This window comes from Rousettus aegyptiacus, unplaced genomic scaffold (assembly GCF_014176215.1).
Source record: "Rousettus aegyptiacus isolate mRouAeg1 unplaced genomic scaffold, mRouAeg1.p scaffold_m13_p_7, whole genome shotgun sequence".
Taxonomy (NCBI): domain Eukaryota; kingdom Metazoa; phylum Chordata; class Mammalia; order Chiroptera; family Pteropodidae; genus Rousettus; species Rousettus aegyptiacus.
In genome coordinates this window covers 109413271-109434653 of record NW_023416310.1, presented here as the reverse complement: position 1 = coordinate 109434653, position 21383 = coordinate 109413271, and the positions used below count along the sequence as shown (strand labels likewise).

The following is a 21383-nucleotide window of genomic DNA, read 5'->3' as shown; positions in this document are numbered from 1 at the left end:
AAAATGTTAGGATTCATGAAAAACATCAGTGGAAGTCACGAAATATTGGGAAAAAAATACCTTTAACATGCTGAGAAAAAATATATAATAATGCGGCTCATTTTGTCTCTCACCCATGTGAGACAAAGGAGGTTACATCCAGGCAACCACCTCGCCCTGCAGAAGTGGGCTGTCTCAGATCTGGCCAAGGATGTGAGCGGAGATAAGAATGTATGCCACAGTTCCCCCACACCTGGCCCTCAAAGTATACCATGTACCATCTTCCAATCTCTCCCCTCTTCTGAAATTGACCGTGGCAAAGGTTGCACAAGTCCATGCATATACCAAAACCACTGAACTGTGCACTTTAAGTGGGCAAAGTGTGTGGCATGTGAATTATGAATAAAGCTGTTAGCAAGAGGAGGAGGAGAAGAAGATGTAAGCTCCCGAGGGAAAAGATACCATGTTCACTTATCTTCTGGTGCTTTCCAAGAGGCCTGAACAGCTGACACAAAGATGTTTGCAATGAGTAAGTACAACTGGGTGCAAAATGATCCAACCCAATTCATTTCATCAATTGTACTTACTGTTCTGCCCCAAACATTTCACTGTGTCTTCTGCTCACACCATTAAGCACCCGCCCTCTATCCCTCTCCTGCTGAGCTTTCCCCTCATCCTAAGGCAGTGGGACCCCAACCTTTTTGGCATCAGGAACCAATTTTGTGGAAGACAATTTTCCATGCACCAGGGTAGGCAGGATGGTTTCAGGATGATTCCAGTGCATTACATTTATTGTGCACTTTATTTCTATTATTATTACATTGTAATATATAATGAAATAATTATACAACTTACCATAATGCAGAATCAGATGCCACCAGATACAGTTGTACAATTGAAGTGCATTAATTCACTTGCCACTGTAAAGTCTGCCACCAGATGCAGCTTGTCACTTGCCACTCTCTGATAGGGTTTTGATATGAGTTTGCAAGCAATTGAATAATTATGGTCTGTGCAGTCAAACCTTTCTGCTAATGTTAATCTGTATTTGCAGCCACTCCCCAGTGCTAGCATCATTGCCTCAGCTCCACCTCAGATCTTCAGGCATTAGATTCTCATAAGGAGCACGCAACTTAGATACCTTGCATGTGCAATTCACAGTAGGGTTGGCACTGCTAAGAGAATCTAATGCCTGATGAGCTGAGGTGGAGCTGAGGTGGTGATGCCAGCACTGGGGAGCGGCTGCAAATACAGATGAAGCTTTGCTCCCTCGCCTTCTGCTCACTTACTGCTGTGCAGCCCAGTTCCTAACAGTACTAGTCCATGGCCTGGGGGTTGGGGATCCCTGCCCTAAAGGACATGGACTCCTCTCTACCTCCAGAAGCCCCGCCTCCTCAGGAACCATCACCTACAGCTGTTACTCTTCATAGCACTTGTCCAGTGTTTATTTCACAACTAGTTTCCCAAGCACAAGGAACAAAGGAAACTGATGTTCGACAGATCTATTTCTAAGAAGGCTGCTGCAGCTACATCCACACAGCACTGTACCTAATACTGAGAACAGGGAGCATTTCCGTTGAACAAGGGGAGGCCCAAGGAAAGTAAGAGGAGGAAAGGATCCTGAGAGCTCCCCTGGACCCGGGCCAGGCACCATGGATGCAGAAACTGTGAAGCCTCATGAGTTAATCTGTGTACCCAGAGAGCTGGGCCAATGTAGCCATGATTTGGGGACAGCACTTGAAAAGCTTAGAGGATCTGAAACAACTGTGTGCAAACTCCCTGGGGTGCAGGGACAAGTCCACCTGTAGGACATAGGGGAGCTGCAGGTGACCCTGGCAGGGCTGGTAAACTGGTAAGAGGGACTGGTAGACTGTCGCACACGTTCGTGCAGAGGGTGCCAAAGAGCCGGCAAAATCCAATTTTTAATAAGGTTGATGAGACTGGTTATAGTTTGGTTTTTTTTAACCTTAATTCCACCTGTAAGAAGTAAGCACAACACTTCTTTTTGTCTGTCTTCTTTTTTTTATTTTTTAGTTTTCTTTTTAATTTTCTCTTTTTTCTTAATTTTCTTTTTAACTTCTTTTTTCAATTTTCTTTTTTTCCCTGATTTTTCTTTTATCTTCTTTTTCTTTTTCTCTGTTTTTATTTTTCTATTTTTCTTTTTTTCTTTCATTTCCATTTTTTGTTTTTATTTTTATTTTTTCTTATTTTTAATTGGGATGATATTTACATAACATAAAATTAACTGTATTAAAGTAAACAACTCAGTGACATTTAGTATATCAATATTGTTGTGCGAACACCATCTCTATCTGGTTCTAAAATACTTTTATCACCCTAAAATAAAACCTCAAAACCACTACATAGTTTCACCTCCTTTCCCCTTGTCTCTCCAGTGCCTGACAACCACCCATCTGCTGTCTGTCCCTCTGGATTTACTTCTCGTGGACATTTCATATTGACAGAATCCTACACTGTATCAGCTTTCCCACATTGTCCCCCCTCTGCACTTTCAGAGAACCTGTCCCTCATCTCAGTGTCAACACTGCACCTGAGGAGGTTGAGGTGAAGGTCTCTGGTAACTCTTGCTTCCCAGAAAAGAGGCTCTGGGCCACTTATCCAGCTGATAGCCTGTTGGCGGGGGGCATACACCTCCCTCAGGATTCACTCGGTCCTTCCTTCTGCTAGGCAAGCATCATATTCTGTTGGAACTGCTTTTCTAGTTGCTAAAGCTTCAGTCCTCCCTCCTGTCGCATAAGTACACCAAGCTGAGTTTTAGGCAGTCATCATCTGGTTAAAGTAGCACACATGAAGATAAAAATGAGGAGTAGGGATAATCATGCTTATAATTCATATTTATATATAAGAGAGGAAACAACTGGCTTACCAAAAGTTCACTCCCCTATGAGGAATGCAGGAGAGAATTTGGGGTAATTTTGGCAGCCTCAGCCCCTGGATGAGCACTGAATCTGGAATGAGGGCCCAAAGCTTGAGTCCATCACATTCTACCGAATGAAATTAAATACCTCACCTCTAAGAAGCCAGGGCAGCCCTTCCCTGTAGCTCTCTTCCCACCAAAAACCTTCTGGAAAATGTCCAGATTTTTGAGTTAATAAGAGGAAAAAATATTCAAGGGCACGACTCGGCCAAGCTTGTCACTTGGGGTCAAGGAAACAGGTGTCCTGAGCTCAGCCTGAGTCAGGCTCCCAGCGAGACCAGACTGCCAAGGCCATGAGAGTGGAGAAGGGCGTCACCTGAATTTCAGCACAGGAGTCTGCAGAGAAAATGTCACAATTGGGTCAATTTCAACTTGATCATGAAAAACTTTCCTGAAGGATTCTGGCCCAGCTTGGTCAGGACTGGAGGTCTTCTGATAATGAAGGAATTTTATCTGAGTTCCCCAGCTTCTGCCCTTGACCTTGATCCTGGCTCTCGAGAGTCACAACTCCTCCTTTGGGCTCCTGGCACCAGCCCAGTAGCCATCCTTCAATGGGCCTCCTCGCTTGGTCACTGTCTCTTCCCCTTATCTCCTGCTACCAGGGTCTTGCTCTTCAACCCTCAATGTGCTCAGTTCTGTTGATCACAACCCTTAGAAAACACTCTTTTTTTTCCCTGCTGCAACTGCCAAAAAGGCACAGTTGCTTATTTTGTGGGAGGAAAAAAAGTAATAAGAGGATCCACAGACACTTGGGAACTCAGCTGTTTACACTGGGTTTCTAGGCTCCTTTCCCATATCATCACCTGTGTTTTATGCACCACTAAAATTTGCAGAGAACTAAGTCGATTCCCTCAACACCAGCAGAATTTCCCTGGAAGGCTATAGCTGGACCCCGGCTGGGTGAGTACTTCCTATTTTCAAGCATTCAACTACATCTTTGCTTTCTTCACTTTCTCCCTGCCCTCAAGTGCCAGAGAGACCCCAGGCATTTGCTAGAAGGGCAGCTCCAAATAGCATGAGAACATCTGCTAATGGAACTCTTTATTTGTTCACATGAACAACAATCCTGTGAGGGTGGAATCGCCCAGACCAGCAGACATGTCTCAGAACACTTGCTCTCTAAAAAGGGATCACAATAAGTAAGAAAGCTTACAGAGTGTTTTGCCTCAAGGTTTGTGTTCCCCTGCCCCACCGCTCCTCCAGGTATAGAAGTCTCCTTTTGGAGAAAAGGAAAACAGAGGGCTCTTATGGGGTTCGTAGATAGAATTCTCACTTTGGATTCCATAATCGGAATTTGAGTTTTCTCTCCCAGTATGCTTATGTTTCAGGACAGAACATGGTTAGAGATCAGGCAATAACCTTACGTGAGTAGGTGAAAAAATGAAGCCCTTTCACTCTGGAGGATGGATGACAATAAGAGGGATGTTCTCCATGAGTAACGGATACAAGAGGAGACGGCAGATGTTGTTTCTCAGTCTTTAGTATTAACAACTTGTTAGGGAGTAGAAGTGACTGAGATAGTTAGAAATGATCTTTCTTTTCCAAGGTCATTCTTTTTTCTTCACTCCTGTTAGTCTCATGGTGGTGTCTTGTATCCCACAAGACATAAAGAGAAAGACAGAGACAGAGAGACAGAGGGGGAGATAGACAGACAGAGACAGAGAAAGATAGAGATACAGAGAGACAGAGACAGAGGTAAGACAGTGAGAGACAGACAAAGAAACAGAAAGACATAGACAGAAAGACAGAGACAGACAGAGAAATTTATTCCATCCTGCCATATCTCCAGTATCTGGGATGTGGGTCCTCTGTCCCCAGCAGGGATGAAAAAGATACATGGCCAAGACACCTTTCCACACAGCTTCTCCCTCACCCTCATCCTCTTGCAGCTACTGTTCAGCCCCACCTCTAGACATGGTAAGAGCCCCCTTCCCCACCTTATGAGGATGGCCCAGTACAAAGAGAGGAAGGCCAAGTCTACGGCCATGTTACCCTGAACAAGCCCAATCCTGTCTGATCTCAGAAGCTAAGTAGGATTGGGTCTGGTTAGTACTTGGATGGGAGACCATCTAGGAAGACCAGGTGCTGTAGGTGTAAAATAAATAAATAAATAAAACAAGGGACTGTAAGCTGACAAGGTCTTTGCAATCTGTGAGGTCAACCAAGGGTTGCCTTGCCTAAAAAAATAAAAAAAAACATAAGAGAGGAAGGCCAGAGAGAGGACCTGAGCTGACACCTTCCTATGCTGGCTCAGGATCCACAGAATCCTTCCAAGAGGACGGTGGCCACGGGTGGAAAGGCCTCGGGGTACTTGTACCTGGCCTACCCAGTTCTTTGGGATCGCCCCTAAGGGAAAGCTGATTTCACCATCTCTGTGCCTGGTAAAACTGTTCTGGCCATGATGGGGGAAGACACAGAGCTACAGTGCCACCTGTCCCTCAACATCGGCATCGAGGACATGGAGCTGCGGTGGCACAGGGACCAGCCCTCGCCAGCCGTGCACTTGCACAGGAAAGGGGAGGACATTCAGGAGGGACAGATGGAGTGATATCAGGGAAGGACAACATTTGTGGGGGCAGGGCTGGCCCAAGGCCAAGTTGTAGTGAGGATACACAACATCAATGCTTTTGAAAATGGGACATTTCACTGCCACTTCAGAGATAGTGCCATGTTCCAGGAGGCCAAGCTGTGGCCTGAGGGTGGCAAGTGAGGCAGGATCCATATCTATCCAAGAGCTTCTTCCCCAAAGTTTAGTTCCAACTCCAGGTCATCCCACTGTGGCCTAAAGTCCCTAAGCCTGAGAACTTCTCACAACATGTACTTCCAGGCACATTCATTCCCAGGTGCTTTCACAGGAGCAGGTTTCTCAGGAAACATGGTTCAGAATATGTGGCTTTGTGTTCTAATTCTCCTTCTCTCCATTTCCCCATTGACCCAGAAACATAGGAAGGGAAGGAGAAAGAGAGAGAGAGAGACAGAGAGGCAGAGAGAGATTAAAGAAGAGAGAGAGGAGAGTGCATATGGGAATGGGAGAACCAGTGAAGTCAACGAATCTGTACTCAGGGCCCACACTTATCATTTTGCAACAAAGCAAAGATATTTATTCTTCCTGAACCATACCTGCTTTGTCCTGTTCTTTTCTGGGAATGAGGGTAGCTTATTTGGGATGTAACTATTACACAGGATAGGTAGTTCATGAAAAATCCCTAACACCTATTAGAAAGTCTCAAGATTTTCATTTTTCTGATGGAAGGGGTGGCTACAAATGTTGGAGTGCGTATCTGTTCCCTCAAGGCTGGGCTCGGAGCCCACAGCCCACGTGCAAGGTGTCCAAGCAGAGTGCACCTTGGCAGTCTGGTGCCTGGAGCCCCAGGAGGAGTTGGAGAGACTTCGGGGAACAGATCCTGCCTTCTGTGATCAATCTGCCTCGTCAACAACTGGCCCCTGGACTGTGGTGTCCAGCATGACCATCCCACACAACAGGGCTGTGAGGGGCCTCTCCTGCTCCATCTCCAGCCCCCTACTCTCGGAGAGGAAGGTGGCTGAGAGCCCGCTGCCCAGTTCATGTCCCCTGTCCTGTTCAATTCTGTCCTCAAAAGTGCTGAAAGCAGGTACTTATGTCCCCAGATGCCAGGACATTAGGATGCAGATGAGACTTGTAGCAGGAAGGGACTGGTGGCAAATCCCCATCCAGGTCCCGGCCAGGGATTGGGGGGCACACACAGTTTTGGGTGCTGATTTCTGAGGTGGAACAGAGATGGGGTACAGGGAGAGCCCCCAGAAGAACTTTGCCTTCCAGGAGAAAGAGAAAGGTTTGCCCCAATATTGCTGTTTACATTTTTTAAAATTAACTTTAGTTAGAGCAGTTTTAGGTTCACAACATAATTGAGGGGCAGGTACAAGGACTTCCCCAACACATGGCCTCCCCCACAATCAGCATCCCCTCCCAGAGTGGTGCATTCATTTCAGCCAGTGAACCTGTATGGACATGTCATTATCCAGTGTCCATAGTGTACATTACGGTCACACTTGGTGCTGTGCATTCTGTAGGTTTGGACACATGAACGACATGGATCTACCACTGCAGTCTCACACAGAGTAGTCTCACTGCCCTGAAAATCCTCCATGTTCCACCTAGTCATCCCTCCCTCATCCCACTCCCTGGCAACCATGGGTCTTTTACTGTCTCCGTAGTCCTTGTCTTTTTCAGAATCATCCAGTGTGTGGTCTCTGCTTTCACTTAGTAACAGTCAGTTAAGGTTCCTCAGTGCCTTTTCATGGCTTGATGGCTGATTTTCTCTTAGTACTGAGTAATATTCCATCAAATGGATATAGCACAGTTTATTCACTTACATACTGAAGGACATCTTGGTGGCTCCCAACTTTAACTTTATATAAAATTTTCATTTCTAAATTGTTTTAAACTTATAGAAAATTTGCAACGGTAATACCCAGAATTCCATGCACCTTCCACCTAGATTTGCCCCATGTTCATCATTCTGCCTCCTGAGTTTTACCATTTCCCTCTCTCTGCACGCCAGCTTGCCTGTGCATCTGTCTACATCATCTGTCTGTACAAACACATGCATATGCTTTTCTGAACCATCTCAGAGCATTTCGTAAACACCGTGTCCCCGACCCACAAACCCTGTAGTGTCTACATGTTAAGAACACAGAAACACTCTCACCATGTATTCATGACTCCTTGGAATCTCTGTTAGCTTCCTTTTCCAGAATATTCCCATCCATGGCATGGAGAATAGCCCTGCCTCTGACCGTCATTGCAGTGGCCCTCATAGTAGCCATAATCATCTGCCTCTTTCGGAAGCGGCAAAGGGAAAAGAATCGAATGTGTCCGGAAGAAGAGACAGTGCGTGAAGCAAAGATGCAGGACCCAGAACCCAGCGGAAGTAGTAACCTACCATTCCATGGTATGCAGGGACCCCAGCAGCCTCCACCACAGTTGGGAAGGAGTGGCCTGAGCAGGCCCTGATCTGGGACTGACCAAGTACCATATACAGAGAGAAACCCCCTATCTCTGAGGACCCACAATTTCCAGAAGGAGGGAAGGTTTTCCTCTCAGAAGCAGATAATCGGCTTGTCCCCAAGTGTGTTTATCCCTTGGGGGTGATGAGACAGTCCTGAAATATTGCTGAAGTAATCAGATACAGCCCACGAAGAGAGTCTATTATCGTTCTCAGGGTTGTCATCAATATAGATGAGTCGCTCTTCCATTCACTCTTCTGCAGCCTCCTGTGTAATTTCAGGAGCTGGGGGTTTGTCCACAGATGTCAGGCCCTGATCCTGGGAGCAGACACAGTTCCTGGACCAGGTTTAAAGCCTGTGCCATCACTTGGAGAGGATGAAGGGAAGCCTGGGGCCAACAGGCTCTACTCTACAAACAACTCTCCTGAGGAAGACTATGACCCCTCATGGTTGTGTTGGGCACTAAAGAACATACATTTGCTCTTGTTTTATAGAGAGACAGCATGAAGACCTTGGTAGGTCCTTCCTTGACTTGGCTTCTGGATAGCATGGGCTTTGGCCCAATTTGATGATCTGAGCCCAGCACTTCACATCTCTCTGTTTCATTACAGGCTGGAGGGAGGACAGACTCGTCTATGGTGAGAGCCACGCTTGGAGGCTCCAAGCCTCTGCCCCCCAGGCTGCCCCAAATCCCAGACCTGGCCTGCTCCCCAAAAGCAAAGACAGCTAGAAGTTGGTTCTCTGAAGCAGGGGAGGGAGTGGGACCCTGCAATCAGACCTGGTCTTGGGAACACAGGGCCCTTCTTCAATAACACACAGATCCTGGCTTCCCTTCTGCACACTATTGGCTCTGATGGAAATAAGCATGGGGAGGTCAGAGTTACTCAGAAGGATGGTGAGAAGGGTAGATGAAGGCCACCATGAGGCAGGTCCAGACCTTTTCTGCTTTCCTGCATTTGCATGTGTGTCTGCGTACATGAACGTGTGTGCACATGGGGGAGAGCACATGTGTGTGTATGTATGCAGTGCATGTATGCGTAAGCATGCACATGTGCATGCATGTGTGTGCATGGGTGAGTGCATGCATGTATTAGTATACACATGTGAACACATGCATGTACACATAAGCGTGAGCATGTGTGTTGTGTGTATGCACATGCATGTTTATGCACATGAGTGAATGCAAGTATGCATGTGCATTTGTATGTTCCCTTCTATACCAAGGTGCAGAAATACAGTGATAAATGCTGGTGAGTGGCAGCCACATCATAGTAAAAGCCAAAGTGTAGCCATCTTTAGAGAACTTGGCTTCTTTTTTATTTTCTGGAGCCCTGAGACAGACAGGCTTAGAGAGCCTGTGGCAGTGAGACTCCTGCCTTTGGCAGATGCAGGAAAGACAGCCGTCCCAAGGGGGGCACAGGGTGCACTGTGATCATGAAAGGGGAGAATTCAGTGACTGTCCACCTCTCACTAAGTGGGAGGCATGGGTTATACAGGAGGGGAATCTGAAGAGAGGGTAATCAGGACAAGGAGAGGGAAACTGGCAGGCAGGGGACGGGGTAGCTGAGAGACTAAGGGAAGATGGGGAGACCCTGCCTAACACAGCCACTGGTTGAAGGGCCAAGAAGAAAACAGAGAGCTCATTCACTTGTTCACTCATTCATTCATTTAAACTAGTATCCCATGTGTCAGCACCTAGTGAATGAAGTGGCTTCCTCCAGTCTTCATGGGGCAGTGAAAATTTTTAACTAAAATTGGAATTATTTGGGGTAAATATTGTAGGATGCAATAATGAAGTGGTCCAGGACAGCGTTCACCTAGGATGACCAAGCCCTGCTGGGGCGGAGGGATCAGCAGCATCTAAATGGAAGGTGGGGTGCCTGGAGGGCAGACCCCAGCTGTGCAAGGAGGGCTGGGACCCCCACTATGGCAGGGAAAGTGGGCGCCAGCTTGAGTGAAGCTGTGAGTGTGGACGACACTCCAGCAGGGCTGGTGGTGAGTGGACTCCAATCGCACAGAGTCTGGGAGGACTGGGAGGGAGTCTGAATTTTTCTTGAAGTGTTGTGCAAAATGAGTGAGGGGTTTAAGTAGGGTAGAGGACTGATGGACAAAGAAAGGGGACAGACATGAGATGGTCCTGGAGCTATAAGTAGGAGAGTCTAAACGAGGCAGAGAAAAGGGAGGGGTGACCCTCACCTGTCTGTATGAGTGGGTCATGTTGGCTCAAAGTACTGAAAAGGAAAAGGTTTGGGGGAAAATGACAGATTTAGGCCAAAGAAGTGAAAATTGTCTTGGAACTCTTATGACTGAGATGTTTTCAGGCTTCTTGATCGAGATGTCGAATAAATTAATGCATACACAAGTCTAGAGCTCTCAGTATAAGTCTGGACTGGAGATAGGAATTTGGGGTCAACTGCATATATCTGGCATTTAAAATAATGATACCGAATAATATTTGAGAAGTATGTATTATCTGCTCAAATTGCCTGTAAATCAAAATTATTTTTTAAAGAACACATACTAATTTCTTTTAAAAAGGAATATGATTTAAGAAAAAAAGAGAGAGAGAGAAAGATACAGGACAAAGAAGATCCAAGATCTAGTCTTGGAGACCCCAATACTTAAAGGTCTACAGAAGCAGGACGACACCTGGGGTCAGAAAACAGGAGGAATTGGAGGCCAGGCCAGGAGATGTCTCACTGAAATCAAGAGACGGTGTGTTGAGGGAGAGGCTCTTGGGTTTGACACAGCGAGAATTGGAGTCAGGTGAGGACTCTGCAAAGAGAGACAGGTGTGGTCAGTGAGGAAGATGTCCCTCCCCCGTAGTCCCCCTCCCATACCTTCCCCGTGCAGAGAACAGGGTAGGAAGTTTCAAAATCATTGTCTATTAGGTCAAGCTTAAAATTGGCAAGTGCAGAATCAAGGAAAGGTTGGGTTGGTTTGGGTTGGGTTTCCATTTAAGGTGGAATATTTGTTGCCTAAAAGGAACGATTGGTGTGGAGAGAGACAAAGGTTGCAGGGACAGAGGACATGAGCATAGGGGACAGTTTTGCACAGGAGGTAGTGGGCTGTGGGCAGGATGGCGCGAGTCTGGGCTATGCGACACTATCAGGCTCCCCCGTCAGATCGCAGAGCCTCCTCCAGTTTTCAGGCCTCATAAGGGACGCCGTTGAGAACACTTGCTAAAAAGGATGTAGTGGTCCATGAGAAAGGAGAATATAGATGGTGGAGGGACGATGCAATGGACATCGGATGCCTGAGAGCTTGTGACGAGGAAGTCAGATCCTCATTGATGCTGGATCAGCAGGAATGCACTGAGAACTTACGAAGGCACGGCCGCACTGGGGATGGTGTGGCAGTTAGCTACGAAATGGGGCATTCAGTCACCCCAAACTTCAGTAATTCCATTCTTGGGAGTAGACAATGAGAAATGAATGGCATCCACAGGGACATCAGGACAAGAATGTTGTCAGCAACCCCATTCGTATTTGTTAAAGACCAAGCACTGTCCTGCTGTTCGTCCAGCACTAAGCACAGACCAGCAACAGAAGCTATTTAGCAATAAAAACACTAATGAGCTAGAGAAGGGTGTGACTGGGACAGTCCACATGCTTTGAATAAATTCTGGAGATTGTGTCATAGTTATTGAATAGTTTTGTATCGATGTTTATTTTCTGCTTAGATGTTTTACTGTGGTTGTGCAAGATGTTGTCATATGGATATTCTTTATGCTATTTTGCAACTTTTTTTGAAAGTCCAGAAGTATTTTGTTTTCTACTGTGAATAATCTTTTTTAACAATGAGAGAGTTCAGAATAGAAGGAGCCGGGCTAGGTGTTTGAACTACTGGAGATGGAACATGGGTGAGCTCTATGCCCATGGCTCAGACTCTCCAGAAAAGGAGTTGGGAAGAGAGGGAAATACGAGAAGCAGCATGTAGAATTTTGGGAGAAAACAGTTTTTGCTAGAAAGCCAGAGAGAGCACATTTCCACTCCAGGAGGGAAGTAAGGAGCCATTGTTGGGAAAGCTGGGGTTTGGAAGTCAAGCGAGTGGATCCTGGGGTGGACAAGGGCGCAGTTCAGGAAGCATGAGTGTCTGAGGCACCCCGTGGAGATGCAACATACACAGCATGTGAGCTCCAGAAAGGACAAGCAGTTCTGGTTCTACTGCTGTCCCTTCATTTCCTTTGTTAAATAGGTGGCTTCCGGGACAGGTAGGTGCCCTGTTGGTCCCCAAATACCATCCTCTTCTCAATAATGAGGCGATTGTAGACAGGACCTCCCCACTCCTCGCCCCCTGAGGTCTCATTCTGCGGGCCTGGGAGCTTCGAGAGGGACAGAGGGCAGAGAACAGGGTAGGAGAGAAGGTAGCTGTTTGGGAATGTGTTTGTCTTGGCTTTGGGCTATTAAGATCCCTCTCTAGGACTTTCAGATGGGATTCCTCAGTGGTTGACACCACGACTGCCAAACAGCATCTGCCCAAATGCATACGTGGTGCCATCTCATGTCCTCCTGTGTCCTCCCTTGTGCCCCATGTCCTCCTGTCAGCTCTGCCTCTCTGTCTCCCTCTGTCTTTGTTTCTCTTTCTCTCTATCTCTCTGTTTGTCTCTCAGTCACACACATACATGCTCTGAAATGGTACACTGTGTGATAAGCAGAACTTGAAATGCACCAGAAGTATCTCTTAGTCCTCTAGAAGTCACCCCGCCCCCAGTCTACCCAGATGTTTACACAAGTGTCCTGGGAAGAAACTGGGTGAAAGAAATTCCCATGGCAGCTGTGCCTCCACTTCCCCTGGAGACATGAGAGAAACCCTAGAATACCCTCTGTGAAGGAGCATGGGTGGGAGCCAAATCCCCAACCCTGACCCTCCCCTCTTCCCACAGTGAACCTATCCCTGGACCCTGACTCGGCGAGCCCCAAACTTGCCCTGTCTGAGGACGGGAAGAGTGTGAGGCGCCTGCCCTTCACACAGGAGCTGCCCGACAACCCCGGCCGATTCGACCGGGACCCCTGTGTGCTGGGCCGGGAGTGGCTATCCTCGATGCGGTATTATTGGGAGGTACAGGTGGGGCGCAGGAAGGCCTGGACTCTGGGTGTGTGTCTGGAGAGCCTGGTTCGGAAGGGAAGAGTCCCCAAGTCCCCCCAGCATGGGCTCTGGGCTCTGGAGTTGTACAAGAATGCACTCTGGGCCCTGGCCTTCCCAAGGGTCCGCCTCCATCCTCCAGAGCCACTGTGCCGGGTGGGTCTTCTCCTAGACTGTGCCGCTGGCAGGCTCTCCTTTCACCATGTGGCTGATGGGTCCCTAGTCTACGTGTTCACTGGGCTCCCTTTCTCAGCCCCCCTGCGGCCATTCTTCTGCCTCTGGACACATGATCCTCAGCCCCTGACCATCTGTTCAGGACAGGAGCCCTCAGAGGCCTTGGACCTTCCCAGGGGCCAGGGGCAGGAGAGGGACAGGGATGTTCCTCCCATGGGGCCCATGTTCTCTTTGCCTCAGTCTAGCCCAGCTTTGTAGGAGACTCATCCTGTCTCCTAAAATCCAGCTAGACCATGCACAGGTCTGCCACTTTGTGAATTATCCCACCTTCTCTTCCTTTTTCTCCTCTGCAAAATGAGAACACTATATTATGGACTGAATTGTGTCCCTCCCCCAACTCCTCCCAATAACTCATAGTTGGAGCACAGCTCCCAGGACCTCAGATGGGGCTATATTTGGAGATGGAGCCTTTAAAGAGATGGTTAAGGCGAAATGAGATCTCCAAGGTGGGTCTTCATCCCATATGACTGATAGCCTTATGAGAAGAGATTGGGACACGGACATACAGAGGAACAACTATGTCCAGACACAGTGAGGAGATGGCCATCCGCACATCCAGGAGTGAGGCCTCAGGAGAACCAGCCCTGCCTGCACCTGGAGCCCGGACTTCCAGCCTCCAGGACTAGGAAGAATAAATGTCTGTTTTATGAGCTGACCTGTCTGTGGTATTTTTTACGCAGCCAGAGCTGACGGAGACACTATATCATTATAAACCACTGAGTGATCCTGGGTAATGTGCTTGGACACCCATGTAAAATAATGGCCCCAGTGAGGGACTTGTAGTAGTTCCTCAAAAAATGCCAACCTTCCTTCTCCCCTCCCCCTTCTCACAGGTGCCCGGACATCTGGTCTGCCTTGGGTCCTTCGCCCTTCCTCCTTCTCTGTGACAGGTTAGCACAGGGTCATGCGGAGGCCAAGCCAAAGACCCCAAGGCTGCCAGACAGGCCCCTCGCATTGGTCAGGGTCCAGGTGGGACCATGTGAGCAGTTTGGCAGAGAGAACAGACCAGAATTAACTAGAATTTGAAGAGCTCAGAGGACAGGGCGAAAACACTGAAGGAGGCAGAGCTGGTGCTGCATAAGCCACTGCCGCCCTGCGTCTGGGGACAGAGGGAAGCTGGGAGGAGCCAAGAGCTTACTGCCCAGAGGGCCATGTGGCTGGTTCCCTGAGCACTAGGAGAACACAAACTGTAATAGTCTAGTCGCTTTTTTGCTTAATGCCTAATCAAGTAACTGTGTCAATTTATTAAATGATCATTTTAAAAATACTCAATAGTCAACTTTATCTAAATACTCACAGACCATGTACACAAGTATAATATTAAAAGGTTTCAATCTTACAAACTATATTTCCCAATCTTTAAATCCTGGTTATAAATTTAATCGAAAGTTTGTAAAATCTAATTGAAATCATATGTAATCTATCCTGAGATTGAAATCTTACAAACTCCTAGCAAGCCCCCAAAACGCAACCAGTCAATAAGGCAATAATGAAAACAGAACTGGTCAGGACCTTCACACCAACAATCACTGAAGTGCTGATACCTCAGACTTCGTTGTTTTCAGTTAATTTTTGCCTCTTAGTGTTATTTTTTTTGTTGTTTTTTCTTAACTCATTTGGATCATCTTTCTAGGTTTTTCTGTTTTGTTTTCTCAGGTTTTAATAACTTTGTTAAATCCACTGGAGGGTTTCTGCATGGAGCTGTCCCCAGTCGAGAGACATTGTCTGTGTCGGCTTGGGCCGAGTGTGAGTGTGTAAGTGTATGCGTGTGCAAGTGTGTATGTAAAGAAATTGCACGCATGTGGACATGCAAGTGTGTGCAGGTCTCTGAATGTGAGAGTGACCCTGTGAGGACAGACCTTGTGTGAAAAGTCAGGAAGGATCCTATTGTGACCAGGACCCCCAGCCAGCCAGCTGCCTGCACACTTCCCCCAAGTGAGCAGCTTCACCAAAGTTCAGTGTCCGTCACTCCTGTTTATTAAGAGAAAGTTTTAAGTTACTGAGAAGATGGGACATTACTTTATAAGGTACTTAGAAAAGATTAATAAGCCAGAAAGAACAATGCCAGAATAACATAAGAATGGCCACCGCTGGCATTTTCAGGAGCAGTGCAATCTTTCCACGGACCCATAGATCACCGTTACAGGAAAATGGAACTCTGCTCAGCACTGCTGCAACCTCTGCAACCTTCTCAACGACATTCTGTGACCCACGCTCCAGGAACGAGTGCCGCGCGCAGCAGCTCTTCAACCACCATCCGCCGTGTGAGTGCTGGGCTCTGTGTAAAAGTGCCTCGTCATTTAGGTTGTATCCCTTTTTGCTGTTACACACACTGCTATAAAAAATAGTTGAGTCATTACGTTTTTGCTCAGCTCCAAAGTGACTTTATTGGTAGAAACTCTGTCAGATAGATTTTCTGGAAGAGCACCCGCATATTTTTTAATTGTCTGTGTTCACTAGCAATTTGCCCTCCAGGAAAAGATACAAGCAGGGAAGCATGAAGACACCCTGCATGCACACATCAGGATGCTTGTTGTTGGACCCTCAAAAATTTGATCATTGAAAAAGTTAGGTATTAAAGGGTGTGTAAGCATGCATTTCTTTAAATCCTAGTGAAGCAATAGTATGTGCTTATTGCCCGTTGCTAATGAGTGTGTCTGTGTGTGTGTCTGCATCTCATTGTGTGTCTGTATGTCTGTCTGTGTCTGTGTGGGTATCTGTGTGTGCTTCTGTATCTGTATACATGTGTTTGTCAGAGATGAGAGATGGCCGGGAGGGGCACTGGTTCTTTAGTCACCACCAGGGCCCCCCAGCTCCTCCACGTACCCAAGTTGACCACTGCATTCAAAAGACATTGCATAATCAAAGGTTAATGCACAGTGTGGGGATAGCACCTGTTTCAGGAGAAATGAAGGGATTGAATTGTGTAGAAACTTTTGGGAATGCAGTAGAGCAAATGTCTGGACAGGTACCATCCACTCTTGAGATGCCTGAGTTAAATTGAGGCCCCCCCCCCAAAAGATATGCCCACCCGGGACTTCAGAGTGTCATCTTATCTGGAATAAGGGTCTTTACAGTTGGAGTGGGTTGAGGATCATGAGATCAGAAGACACTGGATTATGTGGGTCCTGAATCCAATGACAGGGGTCCTTATAGAGGAAGAAAGGGAGGCTTTGAGATACAAAGCTATTGAAATATACCATTGGTGAGAATGTATTTCAATACAACTTGTTTCTCTTGAAATCTCATGTATTTTACTTTTTACCCTGAATGCCAAAGGGCCATCACATAGGATGGCAGTCCCGCATGCTGTCACATGCTGGCCATCAGGCAAGTATCTGGGACTGAGGACTCAAGCCAGGGAAGATCTTCCCAACTGGAGGGACCAGCTGACTCTGGAAGGGCTGAGCTTTGAGGCGGTATGCTTCCTTCCCAGGGAGTGTTCCACCAAGACTTCTTACTGACTTCTTCAGGAGGTTGGAGGTGTTCAGTGTCTTTTTATGTCCCTATGTCAATCATTGTAGGCAAGATTCGGAATGAGGTAATGGCACTTGGCTCTCCTTTTTTTAGGAGCGAGAGGCTGACTACTGATGAAAGGACCATTTTCAGCATTCTGTACATATGTAAATAATGAGGGGATGTGTCCCTTGCTGACTTCAGCCCCTGAATTGGTCCCCTAGCTGAGCTTTAGAAATTTATTAGTTAATAAAAGAAGAATATTATTTGACTTTTATAAATTAAAGTATAATGACTTTTGTCATTTTAATTTCTTATTATCCATAATGTAACCCAGATCACATTTTTGTTTTTTTAACTCTGGGTACAAGTCGTGAATGGAAGAGCAAAGAACATGCTGTAGTGTCCTTTTCCTCCAGAGAGGGCGCCAACTCTAAAGGGTGTTATTCGACCTGAAAATCGGACCTTGTGTTTGTGGTTTTCATTCCAGTCCGATAGCTCCTTATATTTTTAGGTGAATACACGTAATGTTTCATATTTTTTTCTGATTACGCTGGCGCTTGCCGTGGGGCGTGGTTTGGAATGCACATATCTTTGAGGAGCGGAGCCTCCTGAACAAACTACAGTGGGTACTGCACGATGGCCACTTTGGGGAGATAACTTAAGCGCCACCCAACCCTGGCTTGCGTCAGGATTCCATGAGCCCCGGGAAGCGCTCTGAGCGCAGAGCAGCCTAGGTCGTGGAGACGGTGAGCACGCTCTGCCCCAATGTGTCTGCTCTCCGTGCTCATAGCGTCCACCCAGAAAGTCCCTTCTCAGGGCCAGGCCGGTCGCACTCCAAGGAGCATTGCACTTCTAGGGGAGAGGTCGAGTCTCGCCCCGAAGATTCTTGGTTGTGGTTTTAGGGATTTATGCACGTTTTGTAGCTTGTAATCTGAGAACCTATTCATTCTAGGCTGAGGTCCTGGCCCAAGTTCACAACACTAGCTCCACTTGACCTAGCCTGGGGTACCTTGTGCCCCTATGTTGTAGGCTAATGCAGTGGCCTTCATCTGGTGTTTTAGGTAAAGACTACAGCATCCCCTGCAGCCGGAGCGGGGGCCTAGGAGGGGATGCTGGTATGTCTGCCCCTGCAAGTTGGTAGGCAGGACAGGGTCTGTTGGATCAACCGTGAAAAAGATTTGTACATTCTACAAAGGGTCAAAGCAGCTTTTCGATATGTGGAGTCGGAAGCAGGTGTATCAGAAAGGAATGAGGCTTGGCCACCCACAATGACAGCTCACACCTTACAGCTCCCCCAGGACAGGAAGCACCACCTCCATCCAGAGTGAAGCCCATGAAAAGCAAAACCAGAATGAAGAGCAAAAGCTAAACCCAAGGACTTTATTTAGCACTGTTTTCACATTTAAAATTAGGAATTTTACACCTAAAAATGTCGCTTAGGATATATTTGAATATGAGGGTGATTTTTTTAGAAGGTACAATTGAAATCCAGCCACCTAGAAGGCGGTAAGTAAGGAATTTGTCACCGTGTAAACAAATCTAGTGTGTACATTATGGTGCAAGACTCCAGTGTAGTCTGCATATGGTTTGACAAGCTCACAGCAACTATTTTCTGTAAGAGAAAAGAAATAAAAGCCAATTCATTGGCTCTCCAGGATCAACATCATGACTTGTTTTTAATTCTAATAATCTGGTGTCTTCATTCAAATCAGGGAACTCAGGTCATTCGGGCTAGAGAATCATTAGTGAAGAAAAGTCACAACTACTTAGATCTTCTTGCAGATCTTGGGACAATTGTCTCCCAGACACAGTCCTGAAAATTCCAGACGTGTAATGAGAAATGGCAGCCTAGGCTACACTTGACTCCATTCAAAACCAGCATCTTTCTCTAGATCAGATGTGTAGGTTCTGCAAATAGGAATAGGTGAGACCCAGTAGCCCAGGCATGAGATTTGGACCACCAAGCAAAGGGTATGGATTCTCCTGCAGCTACCAGCAAGTATCCAACCTTCACCAAGCCTGAAAGAGACAAGGGAGTTTTGGTGACTTTTACCCTGCCGAGACACTTATGCCATCTCTCTGACCTGAGAACCTGACCATCCCAGGGAGGCTGGGAGAGCAGCTCCCCAGAGTCAAGGTGTGGTGGAGGGGATTACCTGTGCATATGAAGCTTTCCAAACATGCTTGAAGACACTGCCAGGCTCCAGATGAGAAACCAGGAAGAAAGAAGAACATAGGGAAAACAATAGCAAGGCATAGTTTCTACACACAGCAAGTGAGTTGTGCAGACATTTGTTGGCCACCAAGAATCAGGGTGTCACCAGGGGGAACTTCACAGCTGAAGTAGAACTTTCCTGGGGTTTGAATGGGTTGATTCTAGGTATGAAGCAAACACTCAGAAATGTGCCTGTGTTGTTCTTTATTCTTGGAATGTGCCTCCCTTTATCAACCCACAGTTCTTTTTATTCAGAACTGAAATCTTTCCTGGTCATTTAGCTGCTGTTTTCTGACTCTGGAAGTTCCATACTCCACTGGGGACCTCATAGTGGAGGATTCATTGCTTTTCGATTCTGCTACTGCTGAATGACTGTTCATGTTCCCACTCACCTGAGATTATCATGATGCAGATTACGACTGATGCACTGTGTTTCTGACCTGCTATACTGAGCACCCTGATGGGCACAAAGTACAAACCCCCACAGGCATTCAGCGAGTGGGCAGGGATGGCCAGCAAGCACTTAGACCCTTCCTGGCCCCATGTCATTCAAGGTCCTGTGCAGGAATCCGACAATGGCCAAGGGTCATGTCAGCAGTTATCTGCTTTTAAGGACTAAAAGATCAGTTTCCTGAGCAATGCAGAGCTTACTTTGCCCGTTAGTTCATAATTCACATGATTATTCCATCCTCTAGGCAGCAAATCGAAACCTGCTTCCTGTTTTCCAGCTATTTAGAGCAGACCCCTGCAACAAATACCTGATATTTTATTGTTTCTAGCTTCCCACCATTTCCTGCTCTCAAACACATAGTAAAATCTGTACCAATTTTTCTGCTTTATTGTTTTGATCATTGGCATAGTCTAGTGCATATTGTACACACACGAGATGAGAGTTCTACTGTTAACTTCATATTTTCTGTGATTATGTGGGCACTGCTAATTTGCTACTGTTAAAAACAAAATTTCATAGACAAATCAATCTATATCCATGGAAAAAAGAGTGTTGTGTTAGCAAAGCAACCAGAAAGGTTAAATGGGTGTGCCAGTGCAGAGGGCATGAAATAGACAGGAGATAGAGTTGAGAAACAGAATACTTACAATAGCAGGCAATTGAAAAAATAGGAAGTACCAAGTCAGATCAGAATGGCAGTTTTGTTGTGTGAGCGATTTAAAAAAAAAAGCTTATTCCAATCAGTTATCAGGAGCTAGCCTGGAGCAAGGTACTTTAAGAAGCCACAAGTGTTGGCTCTTCACCAAGAAAATAATTACATGCAAAAATATAAATTTAAATATGTGTATGTGTTGCCTCTAAGGCCATCAACTGGTCCCCAGCTGCTTTTTAGCCCAGCAAGCCTGAGAGAGCACTGTTGTCCTCGAACAGGGTGGCTGAGCAGGCAGGAGCAAGGCTGAGTTCCAGCCAAGCCACTGAGTCTTATCAAGCTTAGAAACAAGTTACAAAAGACAGTTTTCCCATTTCATAGTTTGGGAACAATTTTATTTTCCTTAGCACTATTATCCCTGAAACTTGCTGACAAGGCACCAGAAAGTTAGTTCATCTATGCAGGTGTGAATCCAATATATTCGAGAACATTGCCTTTTTGTCCATAGTGAGAAAGCAAACCAATTTCATGGTTCTCCCTTGCAGTACTTTAGCCTGTAGTTCCCTCCCATGAAGATAAGATGCTGGAAATCCCATCTCTAGTGTTTCAGCCCTTGGGTGTTAAATTCCCTGGATCTAAAGCCACATCCTGCAACATCATATTCTGGTCATTCCAAAGGCAGCTTCACACGCACCAACCCAGTAAAGTTAACATTGTCCCACTTTCACCAAGACCTAGGAGTTCGGTGGAGAGGGTGTTGGGGCTGGGCCCTGGGTGTGGCTGAAGACGCACAGGCGGTATGTTCCCACAAAGGCGGGCGGACTCTCCTGTTCATGCGAAGTAGCTCCTAGCTCATCAAGACCACCAGGGTCAATTAAACATGAGTCCTGAGCTGACCTGGAGTTTGTGACTTCAAGAAAGTCCCTTCATCTTTCTGGACCTTCACTTCCTCATCTATAACCTAAATGGGTTTTCCCAATATTGCCTTAAGGCTGTAACATTTCCTTTTGTTCATGAATTAAGCATCTTTGACATGGTAGGCACCAGGGGCACAGCAGCAAACAAAATAGGTAAAAAAAAAAAAAAAAAAAATTTTTTTTTTCATTTTTAAAGCCCTGCCCTTATTCTATAGGTGAGAATTTCAGTAATGGAATTAAATTTGTCCATAAGTAAAGCAATAGGTGGTGGTAAGTGCCATAAAAATGCAGAGTGGAAGGGAAAGGAGCACAGGAAGGTGGGGTTTTCAGTGGGGAGGTCAGGGAAGGCCTTGCTGATGGCACCTGGGCACAGACATACCTTAAGGAGGTAACCCCAAAGTTAGCCAGAAGGAGTAGGGCAGAGGGGAAGTGACTCAGGAGGGCTTGGGCTTCCATCAGATCTCAGCTGA

The 21383-nt window shown here is 46.6% G+C and overlaps 2 protein-coding genes and 1 pseudogene across 4 annotated transcripts; all 3 read left to right on the top strand.

Annotated features, from left to right (window-relative positions):
- Positions 1-3457: 3457 nt before the first annotated feature.
- Positions 3458-20160, top strand: LOC107501876 (butyrophilin subfamily 1 member A1). 3 transcript variants are annotated; one of them, XM_036224642.1, is made up of 6 exons: positions 3458-3817; positions 7639-7848; positions 8398-8418; positions 8515-8541; positions 12789-12964; positions 13697-20160. In XM_036224642.1, the coding sequence occupies exons 2-6, from the start codon at positions 7665-7667 to the stop codon at positions 13910-13912; spliced, it is 624 nt and encodes a 207-aa protein (XP_036080535.1). In that variant the 5' UTR covers positions 3458-3817; positions 7639-7664; the 3' UTR covers positions 13913-20160. The 3 variants fall into 3 exon arrangements, with proteins under 3 accessions (XP_036080535.1, XP_036080533.1, XP_036080534.1); XM_036224640.1 differs by having other exon boundaries at positions 3467-3817; positions 12789-20160; XM_036224641.1 differs by lacking the exon at positions 8398-8418 and having other exon boundaries at positions 3467-3817; positions 12789-20160.
- Positions 4893-5011, top strand: LOC118605704 (annotated as a pseudogene).
- On the top strand, positions 5025-7632 carry BTNL10 (butyrophilin like 10). Its single transcript, XM_036225076.1, is given in 2 exon segments — positions 5025-5623; positions 6164-7632. Coding segments are annotated over 2 exon segments (807 nt in total). The 5' UTR covers positions 5025-5315; the 3' UTR covers positions 6663-7632.
- Positions 20161-21383: the final 1223 nt, after the last annotated feature.

Coding starts and splice junctions, on each gene's coding strand:
- LOC107501876 (XM_036224640.1), top strand. CDS start 7,665: ATGGCATGGAGAATAGCCCTGCCTCTGACCGTCATTGCAGTGGCCCTC. Junction 7,849..8,397: donor TAGTAACCTACCATTCCATG/GTATGCAGGGAC, acceptor CTTGTTTTATAG/AGAGACAGCATGAAGACCTT. Junction 8,419..8,514: donor GAGACAGCATGAAGACCTTG/GTAGGTCCTTCC, acceptor GTTTCATTACAG/GCTGGAGGGAGGACAGACTC.